Below are 26,743 nucleotides of genomic sequence, written 5' to 3'. Positions count from 1 at the left end.
TTAAACCCAATTCACTCACTCACTCACTCCTGACAGTCAGTACGTGGCACAGTCACACGTTATGGTACAGACAGAACTAATCTAGCTTGTATTGTGTGTGCTGTCTGTCCTCATTAACTTTTAATCAATGCATATACATGAATTGTTTGATAGGCATTACTTAGTTGACGGATGACAAAGTAGACACAATTTATGGATAACAACTTCTTTAATACTGTAAAGGCGACGTTTCGGTAGAGAGATCCGTATACCGTTATCAAGCAAGACTGACTGCTTTACGTCACCTTAACAGTATTAAAGAAGTTATCCATTAATTGTGTCTACAGTGTTATGCATATACATGTAGTTTCTTCTAGTCATCATAGTTTTTTGGAGGGTTATATATAGCTTGAATACTGCCGAGTGCAGCATTAAACAACATAGAAACAAATATCTCCTTTATTTGTCAGCACGGAATATGTGACCAGTGTACATGTCAAACCGCATGTTGTTGAGGTCTACACAGTGAAATAGACACATTACATGTTTATCATTAACGTATGTCTTTATTAAAAGTTGTATGTTTTTTCAATTGCTGTAAGCTGTACAACACCGACACTATTTGTGTCCATCTATAATAAACAAATGTTTATTTTCGACATACTTAAAACAGGACATGACACTTTTCATTCATCGGGGGGTACGGGTGGCCCAGTCGTCAAGGGTGCCGCAATTCGCTGTGCAGAGTTGTGTCCCTTAGGCACACCAGGAATCTATGACCGTGGGTTCGAATCCCGATTCGCCCTCATTATGTTTCTAGGTTTGTCAGTCCGAGACCTGCATTACTTCGGGGTTTCCTCCCACATTAAGCTGACACGCCGTGATATAACTGGAATACTGTTAAAAGCGGCGTGAAACCCAACTCACTCACTCACTTTTCATGCATCAAACATACATGTACGGATATATATGCTTCGTTTCATGCTTTATAATGGAACATTTAATGAAGTATGTAGATGCATATATTATCTTCAACGACCTGTATATCTAAATAACTATTGCCAGTCGCATGTATGACGTATACATACATGTATAAACATTCCAAAGAGTTTGTTCGTGACGAGTCAAAATGTTGATTTGTCTTTTCTTATTAAGTTAAGAAAGCCAAAAGACTCGAATTTTGTTGTGATTTACGAAAATGTTTCGTGTTTTAAATTCTAATTATAACCGATTCCGTTTTATAAGTCCCTGTGTACATATGTGTAGGTAATGTTTAAACATTGATGTTTTGTGACTTTTACAATAAACATTTATTAACCATTCCTCATCGTTATTTCACTTCGGTTGCGAATGTGTGAGGCGCCCCTGGAATCATATCACAACTTACACAGGAAACAATGTCCAGCTATGCAAGCTTGTATATGCTTTGTATTGATGAGATACCCAAAGCAAAAACAATTTGGTAAATATATGATATACAAAGTAAAAACAAGTTAAACATTGTAAAGATGATGTTTACAGAATTCTTTGTTTTTTTGTATTTTTATTGATGTTTTAGCCAACGGAGCGGATTGCATGGCCGGTGAAAGCTTTATCATAATCACTTGAAAGTGTTGCATAGTGTTTGTGATGAGCTGTCGGTTTAACGGTATGTGTGAATAGTCAGCATATTCCGGTGCAATCGCCGTGGAATTTCGCTTATTACTACTTCATCACAACATTAAAATCAAGTTGAGCTCAGCTTAATACTGTTCGTATAGTAACAAGCCAAGACTGTAAATTGATTGTACAACAGACATAAGAAAATAAATAAAAATGTTACAAATATAAATTATTAACAAGGGGAATTTGAAGACTTATACTTTTAAATACACTTTTTGGAACAAGAAATTGACTCGTTGACATAATAACATTTTATTGATATTTGTTACTTTTGTAAATGCAACATGTTGTTTTATATTTCCTTATCTACATGCCAAACAATTTCACAAACCACAAAACGTGCTTAAGGTTTAAAACAAATCCCCGATCTCTATGGTGAGATGCTCTGGTTATTGCACTAAGATGAAGCCAGTAGCAATCCAAGTGAACAGTATGCAATCAAAAACATTGAAACGGAACCGATGTTAGGCAAAGCAATCATATAAAACGTCTAAACTGATGGTTATTAACAATCTGACCGTTTGTCAACATGATGACGATATCAGTTGGCACACCCGTGGTATTTGAAGAATGAAAGTGGAATGTTCATACTTCAAAATGAACTGTTATTTTACAGATACAAGTTTACAAAAGGGACAGGGCGTCCACCGTTCAGAAACTTTGTTTGTAAACAGTAGCCCATAATCCCCGAGCTTCCTCTGTTCGCCTTTCTTATTGTTCCCGTGCAGGCTTATCACGTGACCGGACCTTTCTCTTGATTGTAAATAAACGCACTTATTCTTAAATATTCTGAACAGACAGGAGAGAGAGTTATTTTATTAACGTGTCACGTGTTACAAAAGCGAGATATATACATGTTCTTTGGCATATTAAAAAGTACCACCCAGCCATTAGGCTTACGGGACACAATAAAACATTATATACATTATATATGCAAGCTCTCCAGTGCGCTTTACATATTGTTTTGCATAATTATATAGATATACCATAGCGAGGTGCATGGCAATATAGCATTACACATCAGAGCGACCGTATCACGAGCTGTCCGTCGTATTTTAATTAGCCAAGGTGAGATATGGAATCTTACCTTTGTTTGTCGAGAAAGGTAGATATTCCAAACCTTCCCTACCACTAGAGTAGAGGTTATGTAAATATTGTGATGGTGGTTTTGTGGAAGATAAACGTCATGCTCTTATGATAGGTGTTATATTTCTGGGGGGATATCATGTTTGCCTTCAAGTTGTATCGGCCCCTTATGCCTGTTGTGTACACAAAAGCGGTGATATAAGGTTATTCCACTCCACACCATCTACACAAAAAGGGCTTATATATGACAAACCACGAGCCCACAAATGCCTGCAAGAGGATATATTGTGTAACTGCACATGCGGCAGTGGTGTGTGTATATATTTGTGAAACTGCCAGCATTCGTTCAAGCGTATCACGTCTTTCTGTAAGTAATCAAGTCTTAACCAAAACCAAACAGTTGTTGATACAATGTTGAACGAATGACATTCACTGTCGGAGTACAGTGACACACACTCAGATTGGTCATACAGCTCTAGCATTGTTCGTACTGTGGTAAACACGATGTATAAGTAGTAAGTTTTTCTCGTGTATAGGGTTTCTCGTCGTGCCCTGATTCAATGACACTGTTATCTTTGTTGACGTGTGTTTAAGAAGGTATTATTCCTCCACTTGGCGATATATTACGCGACCAACGGAAACACAATCTTTCAATTAATCGCATTGCTATCTCCTTGTGAGTGTTTTCTTTTTTCGCCATGTTCGCATTTGGAAATTAAGGTTTTTTAAGAGAGGGCGCTAGGGCAAAGGTGCAGGGTCTGTCTCACACGACGCTCTTACATCTTAACTACTGGTCCTCGACGCTGGTACGTGACTCTAATAGCAAGTTGCAAGGTCGTATTCATGTAGAGATTGCTACACACGTGTCTTAGATACCATGTGCCTTACAATACATGTATGTTGCTTAAAAATCGTTTGACAGAAAAGGTATGTGACAGACGCGAGCACAATACCCGTTTCTTACACACTCTAAACCCGCACCAGTTTAGCAACGGGTCGAGGTATATTATATCTCTATTTACGATCGCAGAGACGCATGTATACATAACCCAACAGTCAAGAGTGATGTCATCCGGCTAACCGCTTACAACCTATACCTGGTGGGACCCTCCATGAAAAAGTTCCACCTCTATATGTGGATTATTAAGGCGATGATGATAATGCAAACTACATAAGATTTAGTGAGCACCCTAAAGCCACAAAGTTTCCACTCAGACGCAGTTGAAATCGGCTGAAACACGAGAAACGTATCAATGAATTACAATCAGGAAAGTAGTCCGTTAAAATCTAACCTCTGTTCACCATGGAGTAGCCAATCACGGACCTGATATTCGATCTCACACATGTTTGATACCAGTCATCTCAAATGGGTTTGAGGTGTGTAAGAAGTCAAAATAACAATAACAACTTGTGAATGTGACAGCTGCAAGGTCATCCTCGTATCATAATGACAATTACATGTGACGGTGACAGCTGCACCGTCGAAAAAATGTCTCTTTTTCGTGTCACAATTGTTTCGAGTGAGTGAGTGAGTACGCTGCTCTTAACAATATCACGGCGGGGACACCAGAAATGGGCTTCACACACTGCACCCTTGTCTGGAATCGAATCCGGGTCTTCGTCGTGACGAGCGAACGCTTTAACCACAAGGCTACCAGACTGAAAGTGTGAGGTACGGCGTTGGGAACATCCACTAATAAGTACTGAACAGATCGTTACGCGGTAAGTACCAAGCTGAAACGCGAAGGGTAACCAAGACATCGGTGCTTACAGAACTAAATTGTGAAATAAGTAAAAAATTACACAAGATCAGTGAACAGCAAACAAATTATTTTGAAACATGGATGATTAGGTCTACACTCATAAAATGCAATACAATGGCTCAAATATGTTGGCATCAATAAAGGGATATATTACACAAACGCTAAAGTGGTCATGTGGCGCGTGCTCCGTTCTTCAAATCAGGAAACAGTGATGGAGTGGAGTTGGGTTTAACGCCGCTTGTCAGTATTCCAGTTATATCGCGGCGTGTCAGCTTAATGTGGAAGGAAACAGGCAGAACAGTTGATGGTGTCCGCCAGGTACCCCGTACCCGTCCGCACTGTGCAAGTAGATTAGTCAGGTAGTAAATGGAGGCAGCGAATCGCTCTCTGCTCTCTCAAAAATAGGCACAGGCAGTCTTCTAGCTAGAAACTGCTACCTTACTGTTGGAGATTTAACGTGCGCTTTCCGACATTATGCGTATTTCGCACAAGGTCGTCATCCTTTTTTTATTATTAACTTCTTTTAATCGTCTAGCGTCTCACTACAGATCTCTTTAGAAATACTGGGCGGGTAACGAAGGTGTCAATGCACCACTAAGGGAAGTCACTCTATATCACTAGCTGCCGTGGACATACCACCTATATAAAAGCCGTCACAACAGCTGACCGCATTCTGTGAGTGTTTGAGTTGCTGCCACTCACAATCATCAGAAACAAATTTATAATACATACCGCCACATAATCAGAATCATTACACCTGTTTGTTTACCTCAAACTCTGCTGATACAGTTTTGTGAAAAGTCCCAATTATGTCAGAAGTCTGTGTCCTTCACATGCGCTGCTCACTCGTCGGTAACCTTGGAAACATATGTGACCCGCCAAGAGAAAAGGGTCCTTGTGGGTGCTAGGAAACAAGTTTACTGTGACGTCAAAAAGAAAACCAAGACGTTTGACGTCAACGTACTTCCGTAAATTTCGCCACGTGTGCGGACTGTACAAAACACCTTCTTATTTGCTCGCGTTCGTTCGTAATGTAATAAAAACATTACTTGAAAAACAATTCCGCATGTCTACGTTCAATTGATCAGGCATGAAATCTAAAACCTGCGGCAATTTTCACATAAACGTTTATTTTAATCAGATCTGAATGTAAAATCCTCCCCACGATTGTTGTTAATAGAAACAAAACAACGAGAGCATCATTCCAATTTCCTGTCGCACAGATAGTCACGTTTGAAGCACTGTATGTTTGTAATAAATATGAATTAAAGATTGTATTTTATATTCCTAAAATAATGTAGTATTAAAAAATAACCATAAGTCAAAATGTGATTTAAGACCATAAGGTTCCTTCCTCATCTCATGGTGGATCACATATAATATAATTGGTAACGAATAACTCGTACAATATGCGTAGTGGTAGATGTAACTATACGAGAAACAGACCAAAGACGTTAGAAAGTGGAGAACCCCTTGTGTCTATGTTTCCAGGGACACTTGACTGCACGGTGAGTCTGGTGTATGGGTCAAGATAGAACGTCGCCCCCAGGGTACTGCTGATGTAGGTGAGATAGCCCCTCCTGATGGAAGGGGTAGACAGGAGATTCCTCAGCAGTGGGGTGGGAGCTTCACCCAGCTCGGCCATCCTCTGTTTCAGCACGGCATGCAGGACCCGCCCACACGCCAGCTCCCTGACCCCTTCACCTCGGTACAGGATCTGATAAAACCAACATGCACTTCTTTAACTGCATTGTCTTTCTCGAAATCACTAATTAGCGAAATCTCACAGTAGAGTAAACACGGGAGTAATGATGAAAGTTTTTTGGTTTTTTTTGTTCTTTAACGCCGCACTCAGCAATATTCCAACTATATGACGGTGGTCTAGATCTGTAATCTAGTGATAGACATCATGAGCATCGATCCACGCAATTGGTATACAATGACATGCATTCATCAAATCAGCGAGCCTGACTACCCTGAGTCGCCTCTTACAACAAGCGTATACGTAGTCGCCTTTTACGGCAACATGGGTTGCTTGAAGACTTATTCTGAACTGGATCTTCACAATTGTAATGATAATAGTGAGTAAATGAGTATGGTTTTATGCCGCTGTTATAAATGCTCCAACAATGCGGCGAATATGCCCAAAATACACGAATCACCCACTTACATCTGGAATAATACCGTTAGGAAGGCAGGACACTAAAATTGAAGGAACCGAGGATGCACAGTAAGTATCCTCTATATGTTCTAAGGGCACAGGATTCGCAGTAGCATATGGTGAAGCAATTCGACTGCTGTGCACTGCATGCATTAGCCACACAAGCGTCCGTTGATCATAGGTTCGAATCCCGAACACGTCCAGATAATGGTCCATGTTGTGTCAGCACCATGCTTTTGTTTCACATGAAAGAGTGAGTGAGTATGGTTTTACACCGCTTTAGCCATATTCCAGCAATATCGCGCCGGAAAATGGGCTTCACACATTGTACCCATGTAGGGAATTGAACCCAGGTCCTCGGCTACCCCACCGCCCCCTTTCCATATAAAGCTGACACGTCGTGATATAACTGAAATACCGCCATAGCGACGTCTGTTCCTGCTCAAACCCCACTACATCTTGTAATAACTGTACCTGGCTGTAGATGAAGTAGTAGCCACCGTGCGTCACCGTGAGGCTTCCGTCGTCGTGTCCGACGTTTTTGCCGACGAAGGTGTTGTTGATGTCGTCTCTCCAGTTCAAAACAGGATCTGTATCTGTCGGTCCAGGTATTTAATGGTAAATATATGAATGTATTGCCACTGCTTTGGTACATATCACATGCTTTTATGTTGTTGTTGTTTTGCGTTTTGGGGTTATTTATTTATTTTTTCATTTATTATTAAAATACGCTTTTACAAACACAGCACCTCCCCAGAATAGTACATGGTCTGTCCCTTATTTTGTGATTTAATCATGCAGCGTACGTTTAAACTGAACTGTCACAATGCCCCACTGAAATATGCAACGTACATTGAAACTGGTCAGGAGTTACTATACACCACACGTTTACAGTACTTGCTTACATGATACCTATTGTGAAACTGCAGATTTAATCATGCCAATGGTCTCTTTCGCATTATTTTTATCAGTTAAAACAATATTTAGTTTAGTTTATTCCCCAATAAACACGTATCTCCATACCTGTGTAGTTTGTACGGGAATCAATGACCAGATGTGCAGCTGCCTCCCCTAAACTGCCCTCCACGTCCAGAGATGCCGCCAGCCCCCGCGGATAGCTGCTGCCTGGAGAGCAGAGACATACAGTATACACAACTCATAATAAAAGACCGTTTATAGTGTGAATTTCCACACCACACAGGGGCTTCAGTGTGCACTAAACAATCATTCTCAGTTCCTTGGAGAGTATACAACCCAAGCTGCCTGTTAGGCGGTTTTAGGTTAACATCACATCCTACCGGGTACCCATTCACTGCTAGGTGAACAGAAGCACATTTCGAACAAAGGAGACACCACGTGTGTTACATGTGCTTCAGTAACCTCAAGAAACTCTCAGGAGCCAAGCAGCCGAAACGCGGTCACCCATCCAAGGACTCTCCGCGACGGAAATTGCTTGAATTCGCCTATTTGTGATCTGTGCGCTGTCTCTAGGACCACGTGCCACCACTCATGCAGACTCACCCAAACATCCCAAGATCAATGTAGTGCAGGTACGTCACAGCGAACAGATATGCACAGTAACCGAAATACAGTAAAGTACGGTTATAACGAACTCAAAGGGACTACTAATTTTAGTTCGTTATAACCGTAGTTCGTTATAAGCATATATATAGCATAATTACAGCAAACGGTCGGGACCAAAAAGTAAGTTCGTTATATCCGTCAGTTCGTTATAAGCGTGTTCGTTATAACCGTAGTTTACTGTAGAATAAGAAAGGTACGTACGGGTAACCAGTTGAATTATTTAACTGAAGGAAACGATCAATTGTACAAACCTGAATCTGTCTCCACAAACAGGCCATGAAGCTACAAATAAAGACGAAAATCATATTATCAAAGGTGAAGGTCACATTTCTGTAATGGCTGGACAATATGCACATGTATTCTCCGTTTTGTCTGCTATGTATTATTATGAACGCAATATAACACGTGGTCGTATTTTCAGTATGGCAGCATATGCCCAAACCTTCTGTCACCTCCGTTTGTTTTCTACAAACCTCATATTGCTGCTACATCACACATGCATATCGATCGCTTTCGCCACACTATTACCTTATATATTGTTAATATTTCCAGAATATACAGCTTAACTAACTCGAAAGGATACTAATTACAGTCCAGTGTACATGTTATCATCTACAGCGCTGCCCTACCTGTGCATCAATGACGTCAGAGGGTGTTCGTGTCGAGATGTTCCTCCCAGTCCGTGTGTAGAATACCAAGATGGCGACTGCAGCAGAAAGCAGGATGACATTTGTAACCCCCAGTGCTGTCGCCACTCTAATGCCGTTCCTAAACATGGCGCATCCGACATGCACTCAATACAGCTATATGTCCGTAACGGTCTGTAGCATCACCGCCCAGAAAAGAAAGAGAAAGAGAAAGAGAAAGCTCAATCATTCCAGGTGTTGACTCAAAGTAACGTAAAATATAGCTGTGTGAATACTTCGATTATTCTCACGTAGTTTCGATTACTTTCACGTTATTTCAATTTTGTTTTTAAAAAATCTAAATTTTGATATTTTTTATAGTTCCTGCATCATTATTTTCCGAAATTTCGATTATTTTTTCATTATTTCAATATCATTTTAAAAAGTCAAAATTTCCAAAATATTTTCCGCTGCTTCTCGGGATTTCTTTTAATTTGAGTTTTAAAATAAAATCGAAATTACGAGAAAAAATCCACATTTAATTTTTTTTAAATTACATTGTAATAACAAGAAATAATCGAAATTCTGAAAATAAAGTCGAAGTTACGAAATTTCAAAAATATACAAGTAAACGCGAAATTTCGATCAGAAAAAAATATATTTATGCTATAAAATTGCCACCATTAGGTGTCGTACAAGAATAAGTTTTCAGGTACCATACAAATCCTTGAAGTGTGGGAATCTATTACTCAGCTCTGACGAATGTTTAAATTGGCCAGACGGAAATCATATTTACCACATACATTTATGACCATAATATTCATAACTCTTTTGTGTCGTTAGTATCGCTTTGTGCAAAGTGGGGCGGTCGGGTAGCCTAGTGGTTAAAGCGTTCGCTCGTCACGCCGGAAGACCCAAGTTCGATTCCCGACATGGGTACATTGTGTGAAGCCCATTTCTGGTGTCCTCCGCCGTGATATTGCTGGAATATTGCTAAAAGCGGCGTAAAATCATACTCATTCACTATGTGCAAAATACTGTGCTGTGAGTGGGTGACCGTGGAGGTTATAAAACGGTAATTATTTCAATTAAAAAACAAAACTTCAGTAACCGAGTGAAACATTATTAAGGGATCATTTATTTACATATCTGTGTCTAAATAGACGTTTCTGCATTGTATTGCAGTCAATCAAGCCGCCAGCTCTACCTCAGTAAGAACTAGAATATACTAGTCGTCCTCAATCCTCGAAACGAACAATAATCATTTTAACTCGGAACCGTTATTAAGATCCGGTATTGACAGTAATTCGGATTAGTAAGAGTCCGGTATTGACAGATTTCACTAAGGTATAGCGAATGTCAAGTAAATCAAGATGAGAGCGACGTACCTCTACATGAGTGAACGTCCGTCAGTATTACAGGTTTGAACACACCCGAGGAGTTATAAATTATTTAAACTGTAGCTGACATCAGACACGTTACGTAATGTCACAAATAGATCTTAAATAGACTCATGTGACACGTGGTGATATTGCACAAACCTTTGTGAAATTACATGTACTTCAAATCTTTCTTCCATTTGTACGACTTCAAAGGTTTGAATGTGAAGTTGTTTAATTGTTATCGTTTATTTCAGATAACCATTTATCGGATCCTTCAAGGGTATAATACGATTGCCTTACAAGCGAACACACACACAACTGGTGTTGGTCGATGACGATCAATCTCTGCAATTGTACTGTTACAATCAGAAAAGGGGGCCTCCTGGTTTTCGGAGCAGGACATAACTGAACTTAACCCGCTAGGTCCACAGCACTGAACCTACGGAGAACGTTCTCCCTGTATCCACAAAGTGAATCTAAGACCATATTGCCAATTTGCGATATCAGTTCCTCGCACGAGCTTGCCAATCTAAGGGAGACAACTCTTTTAATATTGTATACAATGATCACTGCAATCCGCATGAGGACAAAAGTCACATAATTTTGTTGGTTGTACCACGCATGCGCTGTTAACCTACACTGACGGCCAGAAGAAACTTTACCACATTAACAACGAAACTGCAAAAAAAGTAAAAACACAAGGACAAACTACATCAATACAAAACACTTCGTCTAAACACAACAATGCTCTATGCAGAATGTGATACACGTCCACGGCATATATTTATGAAGAAAATGCTAAAAAGGGAAAAACACGTGCCGCATGGGCAGCCGAAACAGCACGTGCACTCAGGGTACATAAATGATACGTACGGCGTATCTTCGCCCCATGAAGTCCGGTACTTGCGAACTTTGAATCTCCGGAATCGATTCCTGACAGTGACCTCATCAGCGAGGAATGTCTTTAGGCATATGTCAAGGCGACTCAGGGCTCAAGGAATTAGGCTAACATATGGACAAGTATGGACAGCGCAACATCGTCGTCTGAGATTGAGATGGGCCCGTATTGTATGTCGTTGGCAGCGAAGTGACTGGTAGAGGATCGTCTGCACTGATGAAAGCCGGTTCTGTCTGCTCAGAGCTGATTCAAGACAACGTGTTAAACCGAAGGCGAGAACGAAAGGCGGTATGCTCGTGCCGTGAGGTGAAGGGGGTGTTCTTGCGTGGGGAGAGTGTAGCAGGAGAGAACGCGGCTGGTCATCGTTATTTGTAATTTGACAGCTCAGCGGTACATGGATGACTATCTTTGGCCGACTGTTCTACCATTTTTACAACAGCATGACAACCAGCATGCCAACGCCAGACCCAATACAGCCCGAATCGTACAGAACTTCCTTGCAGCCATCAACGTCAACGCGTTGTCGTTTCGATCCACAGACCTGTCCCCCATAGAACACTTCTGGGATGTCATGGATCGTCGTGTTCGACAGCGACCACATCCTTCCGCCAATCCACAAAAACTGACCAAGGCGCTCCAATAAAAAAGGCGACGTATACCACGTGACGTTATCAGAAGACTTACCCTTTTCTGTGCGCCGTTTCTGGTGTGTTGTCGCAGGGGGTGGTCTACACGCTACTTATGTGACGTGTCACAGAACGTGAGCGATTTTAGATGTGTGTACCCTTTGTCCATGACGTTGAAAGCTTAGTAGCCCACCATGGCAACTATCATGCCAATATCGGATATTGTATGGCTGTTACTTTAAATATGGACATAGCAGACACAATTGTATGGATAACAACTTCTTTAATACTGTAGGAAGCGACGTTTCGGTACAAGACTGAATGGTTATTGCTTATACCTATCAGTATCCTGTACATTGTACACCCTAGGGTGGTGGGGGTGGGAGAGAGGAGGCGGAGGGTGCTACTATCAGTACCCTTACATTGTACACCCTAGGGTAGTTGGGTGGGGGAGAGGAGGGGGGGGGTGCTACTACCTATCAGTATCCTGTACATTGTACACCATGGGGTGGTGGGTAAGGGAGAGAGGGGGGGGGGGGTGCTCCTACCTATCAGTATCCTGTACATTGTGCACCCTAGGGTGGTGGGGGTGGGAGGGAGGATACGGGGCGTGGGTGCTACTACCCATCAGTATCCTGTACATTGTACACCATGGGGTTGTTGGGGTGGGAGAGGGGAGAGGAGAGAGGGGGGGGGGGGGGGGGGGGTGCTACAACCCATCAGTATCCTTACATTGTATACCACATGTTTTCAGTGCCTTCTTTAGTCAACAGCTGCAACAATTACAATGGAGATATAAGGACACCAAGTATAGCACCTATGGAGCATCAGACATGTAGTCCTTGGGATGACATTACACCGGGTACACGAAATGCTTTTACTCGTATGATTGAGGCTCTTCATACATCGGGGACATCATACACTGTCATGTACGGCAATGTACCCACATGTACCCGCATGTGCCGTCGTGTAGACTCAGATACCATTATGTACCCTCATGTACCGTACTGGAGCCTAGTATAGCCTCATGTACCACTGTGTGCCTTCATGTACCGCCATGTAGCCTCAAGTACCGCCATATGCCCTCACGTACTGTCATATACGCTCATGTTCCTTTATATGCTGCCACGTAACCTCACATATACGTATCGTCATGTACCGAAATGTACACCATGGGGTTGTTGGGGTGGGAGATGGGAGTGTACCGAAATGTAACCTTATGTACCCTCACCTACCGTTATGTACCGAAATGTAACCTAATGTACCCTACATACCGTTATGTACCGAAATGTAACCTTATGTACCCTAACCTACCGTCATGTGCCGAAATGTAACCTTAAATGCCCTCACCTACCGTCATGTACCGAAATGTAACCTAATGTATCCTCACCTACCGCCGTGTACCGAAATATAACCTTAAATACCCTCACCTACCGTCATGTACCGAAATGTAACCTTATGTACCCTCACCTACCGTCATGTACCGAAATGTAACCTTATGTACCCTCACCTACCGTCATGTGCCGAAATGTAACCTCAAATACCCTCACCTACCCCCGTGTACCGAAATATAACCTTAAATACCCTCACCTACCGCCGTGTACCGACATGTAACCTTATGAACCATCACCTACCGCCGTGTACCGACATGTAACCTTATGAACCCTCACCTACCGCCGTGTACCGACATGTAACCTTACGTACCCTCACCTACCGCCGTGTACCGAAATGTAACCTTATGTACCCTCACCTACCGCCGTGTACCGAAATGTAACCTTATGTACCCTCACCTACCGCCGTGTACCGAAATATAACCTTATGTACCCTCACCTACCGCCGTGTACCGAAATGTAACCTTATGTACCCTCACCTACCGCCGTGTACCGAAATGTAACCTTATGTACCCTCACCTACCGCCGTGTACCGACATGTAACCTTATGAACCATCACCTACCGCCGTGTACCGAAATGTAACCTTATGTACCCTCACCTACCGCCGTGTACCGACATGTAACCTTATGAACCCTCACCTACCGCCGTGTACCGACATGTAACCTTATGTACCCTCACCTACCGCCGTGTACCGAAATGTAACCTTATGTACCCTCACCTACCGCCGTGTACCGAAATGTAACCTTATGTACCCTCACCTACCGCCGTGTACCGAAATGTAACCTTATGTACCCTCACCTACCGCCGTGTACCGAAATGTAACCTTATGTACCCTCACCTACCGCCGCGTACCGAAATGTAACCTTATGTACCCTCACCTACCGCCGTGTACCGACATGTAACCTTATGAACCCTCACCTACCGCCGTGTACCGAAATATAACCTTATGTACCCTCACCTACCGCCGTGTACCGAAATGTAACCTTATGTACCCTCACCTACCGCCGTGTACCGACATGTAACCTTATGTACCATCACATTTCGTCATGTACCTCCCTGTACCCTTGTGTAACGTCAAGCAGCCTCATGTACCGTCATGTACCCCTGTGTACCCTCATGTGCCGTCATGTACCGTCATTTACCCTTGTGTAACATCAAGCAGCCTCATGTACCGTCATTTATCCTTGTGTAACGTCATGCAGCCTCATGTACCGCCATGTACCCTTGTGTACCCTCATGTGCCGTCATGTACCGTCACGTACCGTCACATAAATCGGTTCGTGTGGAATGATTCGCATTGCCCAATTTGACTTGACTTAATTTGACTTAAGGGAAAATATTCTGAACCCAATGCAGTCAGGTGTACGTTGAGAATGTGTATGATTTGGTTTATGTTTCAGTGAGAGATTAACATATGTGTTTTGAGATATAGATTACCCATACCACGATAACTCTGAATTTGAGTAGTGAGTTAAGTAAATAATGTTCACATCCCTTTTGACTGAACACAACGTGTCGACAAGTACTAGTAGATTGTGATAGCACATATACATGCAGCATCAAGAACACTTATGTCTTGCAAGGAATAAAGTGAGTGTTAATGAATTGTTCATTTTGGATATAAGATTGATTTTCCTCCTGTTGTTTTGTGACATGAAATAGAAATAATCACAACAGCAACACCCCACAGTGCAACCAACTGTGACAAGGGTATTCTGAGATATGTTTTGAAATTTACTTAATCAAAATACCAAATAGGACGCGCATTGTGAGAATACCTATACACATATCTGCAATATTTGTGATTTGGTTTTCTGTTGGTTAAACCGTTCCCCCTCATACAGGGGCAACTCCCAAGGGTTGTGCAATGTATACACTAGGGTGTGATGGTTCGGGTACACGAAAGTGTAAAACAATACTCACTCGCACACTCACACAGGTATCAGGGTCTAATGAGAAGAGTTTTATTACTTCAGTGTCCACTATGTGTCTACCTGTAAGGTGTGTAGAGGGGTATTCGATACTTTTGATAGACTGTAACAGAGTAGATGATATATACACTACAGGTATCACAGACAGGTTTTTCCCTGCTTCAAATCAAACAATTAAGTACACACATATAAAATATATGTCATGCACATTTCAGGCAGTCATAAAACGTAGCATACATTGATTTATTTCCTCTGTAGGAACATCTGTTACAATGCATCAGTTTGTTTAGTTTTCATTAATATATAAAAAACAATCAATATACAGGTGCAAGATGTGCAACCAAAATGCAACCACATTCTGCATATGTAATCATTGTGCCTCAAGGCAGTAGTACGTATTTCACATCCTTAAAGTCTGCCTCAAACTCCGAGAAGTGCCGCAATTTGTCCTTGTGCTGGTGTACACATCACGACGTGGCCTGATTCCATTTATCACGAGATCACTTCTTCCAATCTAGCATCATCCGGACATTGACGGGCTTCTTTCTTGTGAAGTCAGTTTTAAGAAGGTAAAGCACAACACACCACATGTTGTCCACTTATAACGCCAGTGTGAAACACGTTAACACAAACTGCCTGGCGATGTCACTCCATTGTCATTAACCCACAGACTGGCCTTCAGATCTGCCATGGACTCCTGGTAGACGCTCTCGGACACAGTGTCACACTGTCTAATCTGATGCAGAGGTTGGATATCTGTCTGACTGACGTCACTTGATCTGTCATTGACTCCTGGTAAACGCTCTCGGACACAGTGTCACACTGTCTAATCTGATGCAGAGGTTAGATATCTGTCTGACTGACGTCACTTGATCTGTCATGGACTCCTGGTAGACGCTCTCGGACACAGTGTCACACTGTCTAATCTGATGCAGAGGTTGGATATCTGTCTGACTGACGTCACTTGATCTGTCATGGACTCCTGGTAGACGCTCTCGGACACAGTGCCACACTGTCTAATCTGATGCAGAGGTTGGATATCTGTCTGACTGACGTCACTTGATCTGTCATGGACTCCTGGTAGACGCTCTCGGACACAGTGCCACACTGTCTAATCTGATGCAGAGGTTGGATATCTGTCTGACTGACGTCACTTGATCTGTCATGGACTCCTGGTAGACGCTCTCGGACACAGTGCCACACTGTCTAATCTGATGCAGACGTTGGGTATCTGTCTGACTGACGTCACTTGATCTGTTGTCCCTATTGAGTGACGTCACACTTTAGCCACTGGGTTGTAGGCATGGCATCTAGATTTGTCATGCACGACGTGGCAGTATTCTATAAGTGCACAGATTATTGCTAACAGCAACACACAACACAGGAAGATAACGAACCCTACAGTCACGGGGTCGCTGAATGACAACATCCTGCAAAAATCAAATCATCAGAATTATAACATTGTCCAAGGAGGGAAGTAAATGGTCTGATGCAGTCATGCAAGCACTTTAAAATAACTGTTAAAAAGTAAGTCCATGTGTGTATATCATCATATCAATTAGCTTATATTTACATGAAATACATTAGTTTACATAAATATACAGAACACTGAAATAGTGAGTGAGTTTGATCTTACGTCATCTTTAGCTCTATTTCAGTCATGTCAAGGTGGGGGACATAAATGGTCTTCACATATTGTATGTGTAGATGTGGGCAATCGAACCCGGGTCTCTGGTGTGACGGGCGAACACCATAACCACTACGCTAGCAATACGTCTAAATATGAAATAAACTTAGCAGCACAGGTATGGTACAAGCATTACAAGCTACCAGTATCAGGTCAAGTCGAACTCCTAACACAAGTGCACACGTACTCTTCATAGTGAAGCTCTATTTTCAAAAAGAGAGTTGCGTCCCCTGAGCATGCCAGTAACCTATGATCGTGGGTTCAGTTCCCGGTCTGCCCAAATATGTTTCTGGGTTTGTCAGTACCATACGCGTGCTCGTGAATTTTACTAAAGTAGTAAGCGTCTAAGACCTGCCTCAGTTCGGGCTTTCCTCCCACATCGAGCTGACACACCGTGATATGACTGGTATACCGTCCCAAGCGGCACTAAACCAAACTCACTATTTCCAGACGATGGACTGTGGGGCGGTATTACGACCAGTGTTCTCACATACTGGTGTATGACGATAAGGTTGTAGTTGGGGTAGAACTGGATTGGGTGGACGATATGTAGATGTTTTAACACGACAAGTTATAATACCGCCAGTGTTTACCCTTTTGATTCATTGCTGCCTACAATATATATCCAATTGTTAAACTGTTAGCACGACTGGGTATGAAGATGAACTTAACTGTTTACAAAATTATCAAATGAAAAATATGCATTTTAGACCGTTCTCGTTGAAATGGAATTTCGTGACTTTCATTTTTTGTTTTTTAAAGCCGCACCCATCAATATTCATACTCATAGGGTGGCATGTAAATAATCGAATATTATCAAGATAAACCAACGTTCCGCGCTGTCTGGTTACGACGCCATGCAATCAACCATATCAGTGACCCACTTGGGCGACTCTCTCGACAGGTATATTTCGCTGGGGAAGTATCCGGGAATCACCGCAGGGTGTCACTATCAGATGACATTGTAAATATTCTTTCGCGTACCCAATCTAACATTAGGTTTTTTAAAAATCGACCTACCTGTGTCTGTTAGCTATGATACTTCCAGGAACATCTCACAGCAATCCATGCAGTACCCTCGAACAACCACTGGTATACAGTACAGCCTGCTGAAATGTAAATGCCCATTAATGACTCTTAACATCTCCACAAGACACCCAGGCGAAGGTGGTATTTGTGACACACGTAATGAATACCAGAGGTTATATTCAACCTCAAGGTCATCCGGGTTTCCGAAAATGGACTGCTCAAATATCATGACATCCACCCCACGTGACCAGGCATTAGGGATGCAATGTTACAGAGAACGGCATATCATCAGAAAATAGCAAGCATTGTTTTCAATGAGTCATGCTTTAGACAATATGAGACCCCTTACCTGTTGTGCTGGAGCGAATAAGCAACGCCAGGGACAAGATCGTGAGGGAACAGGCTGGAGTAGGTAGTGCACTCGCTGGTCTATCACAGAGTCCTGTAAATATACATACAAGTGACGTTAAGTAACACTATAAAGATTTAAATAGCATCTACGAACATATATCAGCAGGTTTATAGCTATTGTTAGGACGCGCAGCCTCACCTTGTAAGACATTGACGTACATCTATCGGCAGCGTCTCGTTCAATAACGAGTGTAGTAATCTCAAGGTTGGATCACTGATAAATATGTTGACATTCCTCTTGCCTGCCCGCTGCCCGGGGCCAGTTAATGAGCTGTCCAAACAAGGTCAGACTGGATCACGACACCCCTGGCAGGTTGCTGTTTTATTACGTCAGCATTTATATGCGGAAGTGTGTAAGCTGTATTGGAAAACTGTTACTGTCTGATACTGCGACCCAGAAAACGGCCATTGAAGGCAAGCACAATGGGCTTTGGAAATAATTCTGACAGCTGTTTTTGATTATGATATTGAGCGGACAATCGCAGATCGTAAATATCTTGCCAGACAATACAGCTACGTGATAACTCAACATTACTGTATTATAATGTTTATGAAATTGAATTATATTTAGTGTGCGCCCATGTTGACTTACATACATTTCTCCAGTGCGTATCAGTTGACCCCTGCCAGTATCAACACTACAAGTATATTAAGAGATAACAGCCAACCAATGTCTATATGGACGCTTTTGTAATTTGTTATGCAAATTCAAATATTAAATTTTAAAAATACAACAATACAAACTAATATTTTTCGATTATTTGTAGTCTTACATTAATGATGCTCATGATGTCATTCACTGGATTGTCTGGTCCAGACTCGATTATTTACAGACCGCCGTCATATAGCTGTAATATTGCTGAGTGCGACGTTAAACAACAAACAAACAAACACGCATAGGTCGCAACACTATGATATCCGTAACAGTGGACTTATGGACGTCAACGTCTTTCATTTCGGTACATGTGTAGTGTATTAATCAAGCAAGTGACATAATACTCTAGCTTTCAAAATGATAAGATAAGGTACTACAATGCCCAGCTATGTATATAGACACACTCTGTTTACAGAGTTCGATGGGTAGATGTAGGTAGGTAGATGGTGTAAATAACCAACGCAACTAGAGCGCGGCGATATCAGTGTATGTAACAAACCCGACTCACCGATATCTCAGACGCGTTGATGGATGTGACTGCGATGCTGAAACTGCGTCGTTAAGTGACATGTGTTGTTTAAGGAGAACGGGTCTTAACACGCACATGTTGTTTTCACATCAAACAGTGTAGTTAGTTCCTCTTACATGTACTGCGTCAAGAAAAGGTTAATACCTACACATGCACGTTACGAATATCACAGAAACATAACGACTGCATCCATGTCTCTGTCATCAACTGTTTTGTGAATGTTTAATATTTCGGTCGTGACTGTATGTTTCGTCTTGAAACGTGACTGAGATGTTTGGAAATAACTTATATTACTCCGCACCTGGGCCCTTGTACTCTGTGTTGACGTGTTATCAGCATGTGCAGGGCCTCGGCAGACATATCATAACTGGTGAAAACACTTCAACATATAGACTGGCGAGTCTACGTTTCCAGATTGTTCAAGAGAAGGAAGACTTTCTTCATTCAACAAACTCATCTTGTGTTCGGATAATATCATTCCCGATAACGCTTGGCGAGTCTACAGATACTACGTTGTGAGTCTTACGACCTGACACACGTAATACGTTTCGAGTCGTACGACGTGATACAGGTTATACGTTGCGAGTCTTACGACGTAGCACAGGTAATACGTTGCGAGTCTTACGAAGAGGCACAGGTAATACGTTGCGAGTCTTACGACGTGATACAGGTAAAACGTTGCCAGTCTTACAGAGTGACAAAGGTAATAAGTTGCGAGTCTTACGACGTGATACAGGTAATACGCCGCGAGTCTTACGACGCGATACAGATAAGACGTTGCCAGACTTACGACCTGACACATGTAATACTTTGCGGATCTAAAGACGTGACACAGGTATTACGTTGCGAGTCGTACGACGTGATACAGGTAATACGTTGCGAGTCTTACGAAGTGACACAGGTAATACGTTGCGAGTCTTACGGCGTGATACAGGTAATACGTTGCGAGTCTTACGACGTGATACAGGTAATACGTTGCGAGTCTTACGGCGCGATACAGGTAATACGTTGCGAGTCTTACGGTGCGATACAGGTAATACGTTGCGAGTCTTACGATGTGACACAGGTGATACGTTGCGAGTCTTAGGACGTGATACAGGTAATACGTTGCAAGTCTTACGAAGTGACACAGGTAATACGTTGCGAGTCTTATGGCGCGATACAGGTAGTACGTTGCGAGTCTTACGACGTGATACAGGTAATACGTTGCGAGTCTTACGACGCGATACAGGTAATACGTTGCGAGTCTTACGGTGCGATACAGGTAATACGTTGCGAGTCTTACGGCGTGACACAGGTGATACGTTGCGAGTCTTAGGACGTGATACAGGTAATACGTTGCAAGTCTTACGAAGTGACACAGGTAATACGTTGCGAGTCTTACGACGTGGTACATATAATACGTTGCGAGACTTACGACCTGAAACACGTTATACTTTGCGGATCTTACGACGTGACACAGGTAAAACGTTGCAAGTCTTACGACGCGATACAGATAAGACGTTGCCAGACTTACGACCTGACAAATGTGATACTTTGCGGATCTAAAGACGTGACACAGGTATTACGTTGCAAGTCTTACGAAGTGACACAGGTAATACGTTGCGAGTCTTATGGCGCGATACAGGTAGTACGTTGCGAGTCTTAGGACGTGATACAGGTAATACGTTGCGAGTCTTACGAAGTGACACAGGTAATACGTTGCGAGTCTTACGGCGTGATACAGGTAATACGTTGCGAGTCTTACGGCGCGATACAGGTAATACGTTGTGGGTCTTAAGAAGTGGCACAGGTAATACGTTGCGAGTCTTACGACGTGGTACATATATTACGTTGCGAGACTTACGACCTGACACATGTAATACTTTGCGGATCTAAAGACGTGACACAGGTATTACGTTGCGAGTCGTACGACGTGATACAGGTAATACGTTGCGAGTCTTACGAAGTGACACAGGTAATACGTTGCGAGTCTTATGGCGCGATACAGGTAGTACGTTGCGAGTCTTAGGACGTGATACAGGTAATACGTTGCGAGTCTTACGGCGCGATACAGGTAATACGTTGCGAGTCTTACGGCGCGATACAGGTAATACGTTGCGAGTCTTACGATGTGACACAGGTGATACGTTGCGAGTCTTAGGACGTGATACAGGTAATGCGTTGCAAGTCTTACGAAGTGACACAAGTAATACGTTGCGAGTCTTACGGCGCGATACAGGTAATACGTTGCGAGTCTTAGGACGTGATACAGGTAATACGTTGCGAGTCTTACGGCGCGATACAGGTAATACGTTGCGAGTCTTACGAAGTGACACAGGTAATACGTTGCAAGTCTTACGAAGTGACACAGGTAGTACGTTGCGAGTCTTACGGCGTGATACAGGTAATACGTTGCGAGTCTTACGGCGCGATACAGGTAATACGTTGTGGGTCTTAAGAAGTGGCACAGGTAATACGTTGCGAGTCTTACGACGTGGTACATATAATACGTTGCGAGACTTACGACCTGACACACGTTATGCTTTGCGGATCTTACGACGTGACACAGGTAAAACGTTGCGAGTCTTACGAAGTGACACAGATAATACGTTGCGGGTCTTACGACGAGGCACAGATAATACGTTGCGGGTCTTACGACGTGACACAGATACTTCTTTGTGAGTCCCATGGTTTGGCTCTGATAACTCGTTGTGAATGTTACATGCATATCGTGTGTAGGGGACAGGAGAACATACCTTACAGGATTACATTTTCTTTGACCGTCTTGTAACTGACGGTTCCCCCGTGTTTGGCAGCTCGTCTGTTGGCAGCCCACATGCACGCCCATATAGTCAGCAATATGGCAGTCAAAACGGCGACGATAATAGCGATCTCTAGTGGTGACATCGTCCTGCAGCGGAACACATTGTCACTGGTTGGTGTAAGGTATTGTAGGGTAATGTAGATGGATAGTGACGAGGAACTGTGGATAGATGCAGAGACGAGGAAAGGTGGGTGGACAAGTTAAACGTGGGCGGAGAGCCTGAAGTGATGCATGTCTTAGACGTTTACCACTTTGGTGAAACCCACGAGAACGGTTATGGTGCTGACAGACCTAGAAACATAATCGGGGCGAACTGGGATTCGAACCCACAATCAGAGGTTTCTGGCGTCCCCAAGGACTCTTCACAGCGGATTGGGCCACCAGTGCCCCCTCAGTGACAAAGTGACGAGGACCTGTGGATGGATGCAGCGACGAGGAGTTGTGGCTAGATGGGGTGACTAGGAACTGTGGATAGACGGAATGTGGATAGATGTAGTGACGTGGCACCGTGGATAGATACAGCGACGAGGAGCTTTGGATAGATGCAGATACGAGGAGCTGTGGATAGATGGGGTGACTAGGAACTGTGGTTAGACGGAGTGACGAGAAACTGGATAGATGGGGGTACTAGGAACTGTGGATAGACGGAATGTGGATAGATGTAGTGACGTGGCAATGTGGATAGATGCAGCGACGAGGAGTTGCTGCTAGATGGGGTGACTAGGAACTGTGGATAGACGAAGTGACGAGGAACCAGATAGATGGGGTGACTAGGATCTGTGGATAGACGGAGTGACGAGGAACCGGATAGATGGGGTGACTAGGAACTGTGGATAGACGGAGTGACGAGGAACTGGATAGATGGGGGTACTAGGAACTGTGGATAGACGGAATGTGGATAGATGTAGTGACGTGGCACCGCGGATAGATGCAGCGACAAGGAGCTTTGTATAGATGCAGGTACGAGGAGCTGTGGATAAATGGGGTGACTAGGATCTGTGGATAGTCGGAGTGACGAGGAACTGGATAGATGGGGTGACTAGGAACTGTGGGTAGACGGAGTGACGAGGAACTGGATAGATGAGGGTACTAGGAACTGTGGATAGACGGAATGTGGATAGTTATAGTGACGTGGCATTGCGGATAGATGCAGCGACGAGGAGCTTTGGATAGATGCAGATACGAGGAGCTGTGGATAGATGGGGTGACTAGGATTTGTGGATAGACGGAGTGACGAGGAACTGGATAGATGGGGTGACTAGGAAATGTGGATAGACGGAATGACCAGGAACTGGATAGATGGGGTGACTAGAAACTGTGGATAGACGGAGTGATCAGGAACTGGATAGATGGAGTGACGAGAAACTGTGGATAGATGGAGTAAGGAGCAAGTCCGAATAGAAACGTCGATGACGACGCAAGTGACACGAAATCAGCGCGGAGGATATGAGACGGATGACAGACGAAGGGGGTGTGGCAGACAGATAGCGACGTTTAGCGAAAAGGCGAGCGAATGACGTTAAACGAGCAGACAATGACAGAAGGGTGGAGAATGAAGGCGACAGCTAGGCAATAACAGCTATAGGCACGTCTACACTGAAACAGTGCGAGGTTTGTATAAACAGCCAGATATTACAGATTCGTTACTGTCCAGTTATGAACTATCATGTACAAATGCCATCTCGATCTCATCGCCACATAACGGTGAAGTAACAGTGTCTCACGAGACACTAATTACTCGTGTGACCTGAATACAGGAGGCACCAGAATGTATATAATCAGTGAGACATATGCACACCTACCTGTAAGCTGATCACATCCTGCAGGACCCCACGACATACAAGGTTCGACAGCCTTCCACATTTACACTGAAGAAACAGCAAGTTTATTTTTACTCAGCTTGCAGTTGTTTGTCCTGCTGTGAAATCACTCAGGTGTGTACGAGGACGTCAGTTGACCTATTTGGATGTGGTCGGCATTCTCGATCACAAAGACTGACTACAGGGCGCATAACTCGTGGGCTTCCGCGTATCAAATAAACATAAAGGTTTTAAGGATGTGTCAGTGTTGAACGCTGGAAGGAAACAGTGATGAACTTTTGCACTTAGAATACTCCAGACCTGCTAATCTGTCAGTTAAGTGCATTTACATGAAGCGTCGCCAGAACACACGTACATACGAGGTGTCTCAGCCAATGGGAAAACGCTTCTTATTCATCTCAAGGTATCTAATGGTGAGAGGTCTGTCAGAATATAAATACCACCTGTGTTTGTACTGAGAGTTTCACCCTCGAGAAATGTCTGGGATTTAATTAGAACTGTCGGAACGCGTTTCGGTTACGTAGCAATCAGAATTGCATGTCATTAACAGATAAGGCGTGCTAAATGCCCGTGTTCCCACTGCAGTTTCTGATGTTTGGTATGAGCTATAGTAGCCGAGATGTGCCAGATTCCGTCGATATACTGTAAGTGTCCTGTTAGTGTCACGCCGCCTTCATACAGCAGCCCTCCTCATGTAGCTGGAATATTGCTGACTGCGACGTAAAAACAAAACATAACTTACAAAATCACATAGCAGCTCATAACAAACCAGAGGATTCTGTTTTCTGATGATGCAGCTCCGTGTAGATGTGCACGTCTCGCCCAGCCGGGAGGGTCATGGAGTAAAGATTTGTTTGTTTGGTTACGTGGTTGTTGTTTAACGCCGCACTAAGCGATATTACAGCTATATGACAGCAGTCTGTAAATAATCGAGTCTGGACCAGACAATCCATTGGTCGATATCATGAGCATCGATCCACACACTTGGGTAACGATTACATGCATCAACCAAATCAACGAGCCTGACAACCCGATCCCGTTAGTCGCCTCTTCCGACAAGCATCGTCGCTTTTTTTAGCAACGATTGGTTGCTGAAAACCCATTCTAACCCGGATCTTTATAGATTAGAGGGGCGGTCGAGTAGCCGAGTGGTTAAAGCGTTCTTTCGTCACACCGAGGACCCGGGTTCGATTCCCGACATGGGTACAATGTGTGAAACCCATTTCTGGTGTCCCCCGCCGTGATATTGCTGGAATATTACTTTAGCTCATCTCTAACCAACAAACAACAAAGTTACTGACGACTTTTACGTAAATATTCACACTATTCACCATAAGTTTGAAATAGAGAATTTACCCTGTGTCTTTTGACATTGACCGCCTTAGTGGTCTAGTGATAGAGCGTCAGCACGGAGAGCGGAAGCTCCGTGGTACGATCCCCGGCCGCGTCATACCAAAAGATGTTAAAACAGGGTACCCTGTACACGTTACCCTGTCTGGCGCTCGGCATTACAGGACTAAAACAAGGACTGGTCGGCTCAGAGTCAGCTACATACACACGCACGCACGCACGCACGCACGCACGCACGCACGCACGCACATACACACACACACACACACACACACACACACACACATACATTCACACTTGCATACACGTCGCTGTATAAGAACAATAATCTTGGACCCCATATGTTTCACTTCCTCTCACATCTTTTGATATCAAATACATCAACACGAACTGAAAATAGTTTTAAACTCCCAGACTGATATGGTTGTTATCAAAAGACACAAGCATGAAATTCGATTTCGTACCCAAAACCATTATTTTCCAAAACTATTTTTTTAGTTTATAAAGTGGAATAACCAGTGGTGACACCTTGTAGCGTGCTGCACGGTTGGAACGTCAGAACACCCTAAACGATTAGCAATCGCACAGAAGTAGCTGCAAAAAACACCGAGCATCTCTTGATTGTATCTGCAAGTCGCAAGCCCTCATCCAATCAAATTGTCGAAGGTCAGTGTCCATCTTATGCCCCCAATTCAATACGACCACGAATATCCCGAATCACCTGAATAGAAAAATTTTCATGTTCATAGATAAATCTAAATCATTTCTTGAAGTTCTTAAATGAATCTAATTTGATTCCAAAACATCCGTACAATTCGCGGGAGTTCGTCGAATCGGCGAGAAAGTTTTTTGTTTGTCAAAATCTTTCGTGGAATGGTCCTCGAATTGCAATTTCGTTGCTGAATCGTTATCCAGTCGTAATAAATTCTTATGTTCCGTAACAGCTTCGTAATGGATTTTTTTTGCATTCTTGGCTACCCTTAGCGATTCGTGGATCCCAAAATTTCTTGTCCTCAACCCGAAAACATCCCGAAACAGCCACGAATATCACGAGTCAACAACGAATCATGTAAGAATTAAGTAAGAACAACATGATTCCTCAAGGACCAGGACCAGACGAATACGTGCTCTCTGTTGAACCTCCATGGTGGAAATGATGGGTTGGCCAGTCTTTCGGGACCCAAGAACATGCCTAAGTGTCAGGACAAGTACCGATTTTCGCAAACTATTCGTAAAAATGTCGTATAAGTCGTATCGTATTCGTTGCCATCGTCCTGTCTCCGCTTACGCCCTCGGCATATTCGTAACTTAGTCGTAGGTGATTCTTACAATTCGTGAATGATCCACATATGAATCTTGTACATTC

General features: G+C 43.2%; 1 protein-coding gene and 1 pseudogene across 1 annotated transcript; both read right to left on the bottom strand.

Moving 5' to 3' along the window:
• Nucleotides 1-2,998: 2,998 nt before the first annotated feature.
• LOC139465459 (tumor necrosis factor ligand superfamily member 15-like) lies at nt 2,999-11,524 on the bottom strand. The gene is made up of 6 exons (XM_071247182.1): nt 11,117-11,524; nt 8,865-9,056; nt 8,487-8,517; nt 7,675-7,776; nt 7,126-7,262; nt 2,999-6,207 (listed from the first exon to the last, which is right to left on the bottom strand). The coding sequence occupies exons 2-6, from the start codon at nt 9,009-9,011 to the stop codon at nt 5,920-5,922; spliced, it is 705 nt and encodes a 234-aa protein (XP_071103283.1). The 5' UTR covers nt 9,012-9,056; nt 11,117-11,524; the 3' UTR covers nt 2,999-5,919.
• A 2,741-nt stretch (nt 11,525-14,265) lies between these two features.
• On the bottom strand, nt 14,266-18,392 carry LOC139465458 (uncharacterized; annotated as a pseudogene).
• Nucleotides 18,393-26,743: the final 8,351 nt, after the last annotated feature.

The sequence above is a fragment of the Haliotis cracherodii genome, unplaced genomic scaffold (genome assembly GCF_022045235.1).
Source record: "Haliotis cracherodii isolate W230 unplaced genomic scaffold, xgHalCrac1.p SCAF_18, whole genome shotgun sequence".
Lineage (NCBI taxonomy): Eukaryota > Metazoa > Mollusca > Gastropoda > Lepetellida > Haliotidae > Haliotis > Haliotis cracherodii.
This window is presented reverse-complemented; position numbering and strand designations above follow the sequence as displayed.

What these genes read in the sequence shown, in the direction of transcription:
- LOC139465459 (XM_071247182.1), bottom strand. Translation starts at nt 9,011, where the DNA reads ATGTTTAGGAACGGCATTAGAGTGGCGACAGCACTGGGGGTTACAAAT. An exon ending in GTTTGTGGAGACAGATTCAG is followed by an intron (nt 7,777 to 8,486) that starts GTTTGTACAATT and finishes TCTGCTCTCCAG; the next exon opens with GCAGCAGCTATCCGCGGGGG. An exon ending in ACTACTTCATCTACAGCCAG is followed by an intron (nt 6,208 to 7,125) that starts GTACAGTTATTA and finishes TGGTTTTATCAG; the next exon opens with ATCCTGTACCGAGGTGAAGG.